This window comes from Pomacea canaliculata, linkage group LG11, assembly GCF_003073045.1.
Source record: "Pomacea canaliculata isolate SZHN2017 linkage group LG11, ASM307304v1, whole genome shotgun sequence".
NCBI classification, from domain to species: Eukaryota; Metazoa; Mollusca; class Gastropoda; order Architaenioglossa; family Ampullariidae; genus Pomacea; species Pomacea canaliculata.
In genome coordinates this window covers 17,780,365-17,790,009 of record NC_037600.1, presented here as the reverse complement: position 1 = coordinate 17,790,009, position 9,645 = coordinate 17,780,365, and the positions used below count along the sequence as shown (strand labels likewise).

General features: G+C 41.7%; 1 protein-coding gene across 1 annotated transcript in view; it reads left to right on the top strand.

Annotated features, from left to right (window-relative positions):
* Positions 1-1,075: 1,075 nt before the first annotated feature.
* Positions 1,076-9,645, top strand: part of LOC112574661 (retinoic acid receptor RXR) — an 88,261-nt gene continuing 79,691 nt past the window's right edge. Inside the window, exon 1 of the mRNA XM_025255866.1 lies at positions 1,076-1,604. Within this exon, the coding sequence (XP_025111651.1) occupies positions 1,535-1,604 (70 nt within the window). The 5' untranslated portion in view covers positions 1,076-1,534. The remainder of the gene's footprint in view (positions 1,605-9,645) is intronic.

Here is a 9,645-nt window from a genome sequence, read left to right as displayed (position 1 = left end):
TGCTGCTGACATTCCCCTCCTCGTCGTTTTCTTCTTCGGTTTTGTTATCTTTTGCTTACTGTTCACTGTGCATGTGTTTGTGTGGATGCCTGACGGGGATGCCCTTCTCTACAGCATCACTACCTGCTGACCTTTACATCTTGTATTGAGCTCGCCTCCGTCTCGGGACATGCGCTGTATAAATCTTACTATTGTTATCAGCTTCTCTTCTTATTACTTGCTATGTAGTCGTCATCACCGTTGGCGTTGGTGTGTATGAGTAAGCGTGTAGGTGTGCATTGAGGAACATGAGAGGATGTTCAACATCAAGCCACCCCGTTGTTTGTCTAAGATAATATAAGACTTGACATTATTTATCCCAGAGGGTAATTACAGGGTGTAATATGTGTGCATGTATGTACTCTGTATGCACTTTATGCACATCATGAATTCTGTGTGCCTGTGTATGTACTTTATATACAGGTGTAGATCTATATATGTAGTCTGTGAGCTTGTGTACGTGTTTTATATACCTATCTATGGATTGTAAATACTTGGTATAGCTACTCCAGGGCTCTCAATGAACTCGGATTTGAGATCCATTATTATTATAATTAATTATTATTATGTCTGTAGTAAAGCCTGTGATGGAATAAAGCGCTATATCAACTATTATTATTAGCAATATGTTTGTATGTCTACTTTGTGTTCAGTCTCCCTCTCCCGGGTATCCACAGTGTTCTTACCTGTTTACATTCCCGCTACCATAGAGATACCGCCTAATGTTGGTGTACACTACTCTGTACTGAGTGTACACCATATACACCTCCCACCGCACGTGTGTCGTCTGCTGTAACGAACGCGCCGCTCGCCGTTGTTTCTACTTTTGTCTTTTTTTATTTTCTTCCTTCTTCCTACTTCCCTCGCCATCCGCCCATCTCCCCCTCCTGCCCACCTCGCTCGCCCTCCGCCCGCACTCCACACGTTTGTGCGCCTCGTTGTGGGCTGGCACAGGGGAGAGCATTGGCCACGCTTGGGCTGAAGGCGTCTGCTCCGTCCTCCACCACCACCACACCAGCGCGCGGCTGCCATTCGTCGGCGCGAGCACCGAGTCACCCCGGGGTTTGAAGGCAGTCAGGCAACTCTGCCAGGCCGCAGCCACACGGTGTCAAGGCATCCGAGGGTTTGCTGCTGACCACTCGCTCCCTCCTCCGTGCCTGTTCCTCCTTCTCTCCATCGCCGGCTTAGTTTCTTGTTTCTGTCTTCCACCCTCACTCCTTCCTCCCTTTCCCCCCCTTGAGGACTCGAGCGACTCGAGCTTTTCCAGTTTAGTCGTCGGTTGATTCGGTCAACGAGAGTTGTGTGCTCGGTGGAGGTTACAGTCTGTCGTCTGCTCGGCGGCTGGTGCGAGTTGCGGACTTGGTCCCCCCCATCACCCTCTCTCTCCTCCCCCACCCCCCGTGTCAGGCAGATTGTTTAAACGACGGATTTTTCCTTTTCTTCGGGTACCGACGGCCGGCGTGCTGCCGGACACCCCGTCCTGTATCAACACAACATGGTGGCCAACTACACTCCCAGGCAGACGGAGAGCACGTTGAATGGATTGTACATCCCCAGCATCACAGGTAAGACATTTCACCTGGCTTGCTGCCCACTTGTACTCCAGTCTTTCTCTCACAGATTTTCTCCTCCACTCTTCACAAACATCTACCCACCCGACAGACTAGTCTTGCTCCGATCATCTGACTCAACCTCGTCGCATGTATTTATCTACTGTGACTATAATAGTTGTGATCGAGGGCTACAAGTTCTGCTTTCACAATGTGATAAAGGCTGTCATTGCTCCAGTCATAACAATTCTTGATGTCGCAGTTGTGACTTCTCATATTTTTTTATTTACATTTTCTCTTTCAAAACAAGAGAGCGCGCTAGATGGACGAACACATCCACGTGATCACGCGCGCGCTAGCACACACACCAGAAAGATTGTTAAATATCTAATTGAAGATATCGTGTCCTGTATTCTGTCCAACTGTTTGTGACATAGATATGTCTAAGTGTCCTCAATGTAACTGATGCTGTGCGACACATACTGGAGCACACTGGGTCTGAGATACCGCGCTGCACTCTGATCTTTGACCTCGGACATGAGGTCGAGTTCTGAATGTTTTCGTTGTCAGTACCACTCACTAATAAACCTCGTGCTCGTCCGCATTCTTCTTCTTCACTGACCGCCTTATCAACAACCGCCACCGCCATCTCAAATAACACCAACAACCACCACCACCACCACCATCACAAATTATATATTTTCCTCTTTCTTCTTTCTTCCTTTTTTCCGACTTAAGTATGGTAAGCGAGTAAATTGAATGAACTCTGTACATTATATCTGATTGTTGTGTCATTGATTCTGTGTAAACAACACTTAGCAATATGTCAATAGTCAGTTTCTGTATTTCAGTATTGTCTCGTGTGTTTCACGAGGGTGTAAGTAGTTCTGTCTGAGCAAGTCTACATGACACAGGCTGACAGTGACACAAACTGTTGAAGGTGGCAGTCTGACTGCCAGACTGTTACTGGAAGCTTATTGTCTGTGTATTGATGTGACTTCAACACGTTTGTTGAAAGTGTATTAACAGGCTTGAGAATGTTCACAGGACTTTAATGGGACTCGTGGTCTCAGGACTGACACAAGTTAATGGCAGCTCGTTGACTGTGTGTTTATTTGACGATGTTAGCGGCAGCTGACTGTGTCACACCTCATTTGAATATTTATGTCGGTTGACAGCATAACACTGCTTTCTTTTATTAGGTTGAACACTTGTTTTCTCAGCCTAAGAGTGCAAGCAATCGTTTAGTTGCCAGTGTAATATTTATGTTGACACTGGGTATTGTCACGGCAACCTTGTATCGGCCCTCGTGGACTGAGGTGTTGACCCTGAGGTCACGCCTCGCTGATAAGACGGTTGGTGTTAATAGTAATTAATGCAGAGCTTGATGCAGATAAGACAGGAATAGAGAAAGAGAGAGAGAGAAAGCGAGCGATAAATATCAAGGGAGAAAAGAAAGTGAGTGAGTGAGAAAGAGAGAGAAACGGAAGATAGGATGATGATTAGGGAAACATCTTTTAGAAACAAAAATTATTTACAAAACTATTGTGCGGGGATATTTTCATTAGATATAAACACGATCAATGAATTTTTGTGATCGAAATAAGCCCTTAACAAATTTGGAAACATTTAAAATAATAAATACATAGTTAAAGGAAAAAGAGATTACAAATTTAGGGTACATAAGTATAAATCTATAAAGAGGAAACAGATCAAAGACTACCCCACCCCAAAAAATAAAAGGCAAAAAAAAAAAAAAGAAGGAAAAAGAAATATGAAAGCTAAACCATACAAGAAATCCGAAATAAAAATTAAGCATACACAAAACAAGAAAATACATAAAAAATATGAAAGACTGAGAGACGGGAAGGAAGACCGAAAGAATGGAAGAGGGAAAGAAGGAAATAAGTAAAGAGGGGAAGAAAAGAAGACGATAAAGATGCTTATAGTCAGCGATACAGTAATACAGTGATACAGTGATACACCAATACAGAGATACACTCGTACAGTGATACAGAGATACAGTCAAACTCTCTACAATAATATTTTATTTTGCGGTTTCTGTAGCAGGGTTGTTTTACAGGGTGGGGCTGCTAGCTCCACCCTCAACCGGTCTCCTCCATCCGGACTTGGGACCGGCAGGTTACCTGGAGAGTTTCCAGGTGGAGTTACAGTAATACAGAGAAACAGTAATCATACAGTGATAGTGATAGATACAGTGATACACTCATACATTCATACAGCGATTCATTGATTGATTCAGCGATACCGTCATGCAATAACACTTTATATGATGCACTGGGTTTTAAATGTGAGCAAATTCAATCAGGAGGTATACAAATAAAAAATTTAACAAAACACATAAACAGTCATTAGACTGGCACCGCGAGCCATTATTAATACATCAGTAGTAAATTAGTGGTAAATCAGTGGTAGGTAACTGGTCAGTCAGTGCGCTGACACACGTGTGGAAGGCTGTGGTGGTGGCTGTGTGCCCTGTACTATGTCTCTGCCATGTGATGTGTCTATGTCCTTTAATGTGTCTATACTCTGTAATGTGTCTATGTCCTTTAATGTGTCTATAACATGTAATGTGTCTATAACATGTAATGTGTCTATACTCTGTAATGTGTCTATGTCCTTTAATGTGTCTATACTCTGTAATGTGTGTATGCTCTGTAATATCCCTATGCCCTGTAATGTGTCTACACTCTGTAATATATCTGTGCTCAGTAATGTGTCTATGCCCTGTAATGTGTCTATAACATGTAATGTGTCTATGCCCTGTAATGTGTCTATGACATGTCATGTGTCTATAACATGTAATGTGTCTATAACATGTAATGTCTATGATATGTAATGTGTCTATGCCCTGTAATGTTCACACACACACACAGAGTAGAGGATGCCAAACGGACTTCTCGCGCTTTGACTTCCATTTGCCGCACGGTCCACCGCTGTCAGACATGCTTTTATGTTACAGGAACTTTTATAATATAGTAACTCACACCATGTTCATGACACTGTCTACCTTCTTAACCACCTGTCTCACGATCTAACCCAATCAAAACAAAACATGATACCTTTGAACCTGCCTTTAAAGCAAATATATTTAAAATGAAATTTTAGAGAACTTATCAATGGGCTTCTCTACTCATTTCAACAAATTACCCCATTATTTACTTCAAATTAAATGCCTCCAATTATTGGTAATTCTTCCTAACAAAAAAAAAAATTGACTTGAGTTACTGGCTTTGTCTGCTTGCCACAATATTTTCACAAAATAAATTCTACATTAGAAAAGGGACAGGTTGCCCTCGTTCGCAATGTTACATGAAATAAAGTCTTCGCACTGTTGACAATAGAATATCATACTGAAATAATAATGGAGCAGTATACTGAAGTCATAATGGAGTATCATACTGAAATGATAATGGAGAATCATACTGAAATGATAATGGAGAATCATACTGAAATGATAATGGAACAGTATACTGAGATGATAATGGAGTATCATACTGAAATGACAATGGAGCACTATACTGAAATGATGATGGAGTATCATATTGAAATGATTATGGAGTATCATACTGAGATGATAATGAAGCAATACACCAAAGAACATATACTGAAGTAGACACGTGACTCATGGCACCAGTCATAATCATGCAGCAGGCCAATCATATTTGTGCAGCTGTTCATCACAGCTGGTGTGACCTGGCTTACGTAACTAGTTCACACTCACACTCCGACACCCGCCATGCTGGCATCCGACATGTTGACGTCTGACAGGAAGCTGGTGGTGAGGGTGAGGGTGAGGGTGACGTGGCGGACGCCTGTTCCCTGCAGCACGCGCAGGCATGGAGACCTCGGCGGATTGTAATGCACATGTTACGAGCAGCTTTATAGTCGAGGATCTCAGCCCTCCCCATAATATTAACAACGTCGATCGCACTTTTACGACTGAAGGCAAATGCCGCGGCCATAACATCACCAGCCTTGTGGCCGACATGTTGAATGCAATTTTCCGATGTCCGGTCCTCCGTTAGTGCGGGTAGGATTGTGAGATATTAAAACTACCGAATATCGTGTAATGTTTTATGGCCTCGTTTTCAGCTCGGTAACACGGTTGTAACAAGCATGTTAGTAGAGTGAGAGGTGAGTACAGAAACTTATCTTTCAAACCTCTTTATGGTTATGGCCAAAAATAAAAGTAGGTTGAGCGTTGCACGGATGTAGCTCAACCAAAAAAAATCTGTTTATAGCATTTGTGATATGAATTGCCTTGAGCGATTTTGTTGGTAAAGCCTGAAGTGTTGTGATACACAGGCTAGCCCCGACCTGTGTACAAACAGCTTATCTTCATGCCATCTTCACCGAAATATTTGTTGGGAGCTGTCCTCAATCCAGTACATGAAACTCGCACATAAAACAGCTTCATTGGCCGCAAAATTATAACCAACCGTGCAGTCGCATAATGAGAAGTGAGCTCCACACTTTGTGATAAATTTCATGCTCAGAACCTTCTATTATTAGTTTTAAAGGGTAATTACTTCATACCATACATGACCTTTAAGAATTATTATACAAGATGTGAAGCACACCTGCACATTACCTGTGCTACCTGCCCCGTCATCTGTTCTGTTAATCATGTCTGCCATATCATCCAGGTAAAATCAGGGACTGTGTGGAATGATGAGGACGGAACTCTGACATTATTCTTTTAAAATATCTGCCATTAATAGTCGAGTTTAAAAAACTTAGCGTGAAAACTGTCAACAATTTAAAACGAATGTTATTTATATAAATGTATGAAGGAAAATCTCACCTTCACACTTTACACGTCGGTCGAGTATGTCAAACAATTATTTGCCTGAGGAGAAATAAGTTCTAAGTTGTTAAGAGTTAAACTTTCTGTAAATTAAATTTAAAATAAATTCATCTTAAAAATTCATATGTGAAAACACTATATTACATTAAAATGAATTTTCAGCTGGGGATTCAAATTCACGGAAATCGAAATTATATTCCGCTTGAACACCTGTAGAAATTTTTTTTTAAAATCAAAACAACAAAGGCAGTAACAGTTAACTTTCAACAAGAGGAAAGACATGAAGAAAAATTCATCTTTCTTTTATTCGTTGTCTGACATCTGACATTTCACTCATTTGACATCTGGCGACTTATTTCTAGCTCCTTTCAAGACGATGTGCTAAACTGACAAAAACTTGTAACACCCAGCCTCCCAAACAGAAGAAAGAAAATGCAAAACATGCTTTGGCACACCAGTCATGCGTGAGATATTCAAAATTCCTCTCTCTCTTTTTAAGTGCGAGCTCTTTCTCATGCGAATTTTCATTTCTGGTGTGGAAGGCATGTTTCCGAAGCGCGGTGCATGTCTAGTCACGGAGCCTCGTGACCTGCACGAGACAAAACATGCACGTGACACAACTGGCAAAACACGGCGAAACGTGCACGTGACACAACTGACTGGCAATGACAACCTCCTATTTATCTGTCTGCCTGTCTGCATGTCCATCACAAAGGCACTGAGGGCAACAAAAACAAAAAGAGAGACGAGGCAGTGACAGCTGACAGGGACTTGCATGATGTTCTGACAGCGTCTCCACTAGCTCAGGTCAAAGTTCAATGTGTTTTGACAGCAGGAAATGCGCAGAACTTCAGGCTACAGTTTGAATTCTCCTGGAAAGTTGACTGAGTTAAAATGTTTTGAGTTCTCTAGATTGTTCTTAGAAATAAGTTCTTATAGATGTGTCCAGCTGAGAATGTATAATATCTGCAAATGTGTACACCAGTGTGAATGTACACACCACCGTGAATATGTAGAGTAGTGTGAATGTGTATAGAAGTGTGAATATGTAAAACAACCTACATCTATACAGTAGTGTACATGCTGCCACAGTATATATATACTATATCAGCTGCAATTTCCTCCTCCCCAGCATTCATTGAGATGGTTTGGTGGATACAAAATATCGGAACTGTTTCTCATTCTTGTAATAAGATGGACTTATCTAGACAGGTAACACTGTGTGATTAAAGTTGTTGTGTGTTTACTAATATGCTATATTTAATAATGTTGTATTATTTGATAATACTGATGAAAGCTGTTGTATTTTTAATAATAATGACACACGGAGGCGAGCTCAATCGCTTTACAGGTGACAAGGAACAGGAGGCAGTGATGGTGTATGACAGACAGACAGACATCCCGACCACACACACAAACACACAAACAGAGAACATAATCAGGAACACGAAATAGCTCAGAGATGGGAGAAATGTGGAGAAAGAAACAGATTTAACCGTCATTTTGTGCAGGTGGATCCTGTCAATGTAAGAGGACTTTTTATTGTTGTTGTTATTGTGTGGAGGTAGTTCCTGGTGATGTAAGGATATTGTGTTTGTAGTTGTTTAGTGAAGGTTGGGGCTCGTTATGTAGCCCTGTGGGTCATTCACATGTTAAAGGATCCTCATGTGCTGTAAATCACAAGTTAAAGGCTCTTAAAGTGCTGTAAGTCGTTGACAAATACAAACATGAGGCATGGCAGATGACTTGTTACTAAAGTGTGGGGCGACCCCACAACAAAAGTTTCAGCTTTTGAAGGGTGGGACAAACAAGTTAAAGAAGCCAAGCTACTAAAGACTGTTACGAGAAGACTTGATAGAGAGAAAATATCTAAACTATATGGTGATATGAAAGAGAGAAAGACGAACTGGCTTCCGAATAGCTTGAGAACGGAAAAGCGAAGCTGATGACAGGTATACAAGGTAGGAACAACCTATATACAACTAGCGAATTTCCTGAGAAAATATTATAAGATTTTTATACTTGCATGTAATTTACACTGGAAATTTTTTATAAATTTAAATCGTAGTCGTTAAAGGTAATGGACTTGTCGACTAGTGTACAGTTTGTATGAAGACAGGAGGGAATACTCAGCGAACATTCCAGACTTTGTTGGTGTCACCCTGCACTCTATGCACAAAATATTCCCAACTAAAATGTGCAGACAGGTTAACCCCTTCGTCTACCCAGTCTTCATCATTTGAAACTGAGTTTGTTTGTCCCACCCGCCGCCGAGTGTCGACTGTCATGTGTGAATGGTCCAGCAAGCTTGGGAGTCCGAGTGAGTGCCGAGTGAGTGCACCCTTTCACACACCCTCGTGACGAGAGTGTCGCCAGGTTTATGACTTACATCGTCTTTTGTGTCTAATTGAAGAAATGTTTAACCCTCAATGGCTGCCTGGGGGACGTCTGCTTGTTTCTGTAGATGTTGACAGCATTGCTGCTTCTGCCACCTCCTTCCTTCTCTCACTTTGTGTCTCCCTCCCACCCGCTGTCGTCCGCTCAAGAACCTCCCGTGCGTGTTATTCACTTCCTTCTTTTGTGGTTGAATAGAACGAGTGTTTCGCCTTCTCTCTCTCTCTGTGCAGAGTGGAGATATACAACAATTAGTGCCACAAACCGTCCTGAAACATTTACTGAAAATGTTGAGACAGGTGTCAACCCGTCATTCATTTTTTCTTTCTTTTCAAACGTCTGTCGTACTTCTTTCTCTTCTCTGTCGTTCTCTATATTTGTCTTCAGCTTGTCTCTCTTCTTTCTGCCTTCATTTATGTCTGTCCGTCACTCTCTCGTTTTCTACTCACAGTACTACTACACACACACACGAACGCACTCATGCACGTACACACACTGTCTTACAAGCTTGGCTGAAAGCTGGGATTCGGAATAAAATGAATGTACACTTAAATACTTATGAATATAAATATATTTGTGTCTGTGTGTGAGTGCACGCTTGCGTACTCGTGTTTGCGTGTTTGCATGTATGCGTGCGTGCGTGCATGTTATAGAGGGAAAGAAAAAAAAAAACAACATTAAGTGAACGAAATGAACAATATACTTGTTGGCTCCAGCAAGATTATAGGACAATGACTGTAGACTGTAGATAAGATGTACTTTAGTGTCATTATCTGCTCTCTGTCACATGTCTATTCACGGAGCTGCCCACAGGCCGCCATCTTCCCACAA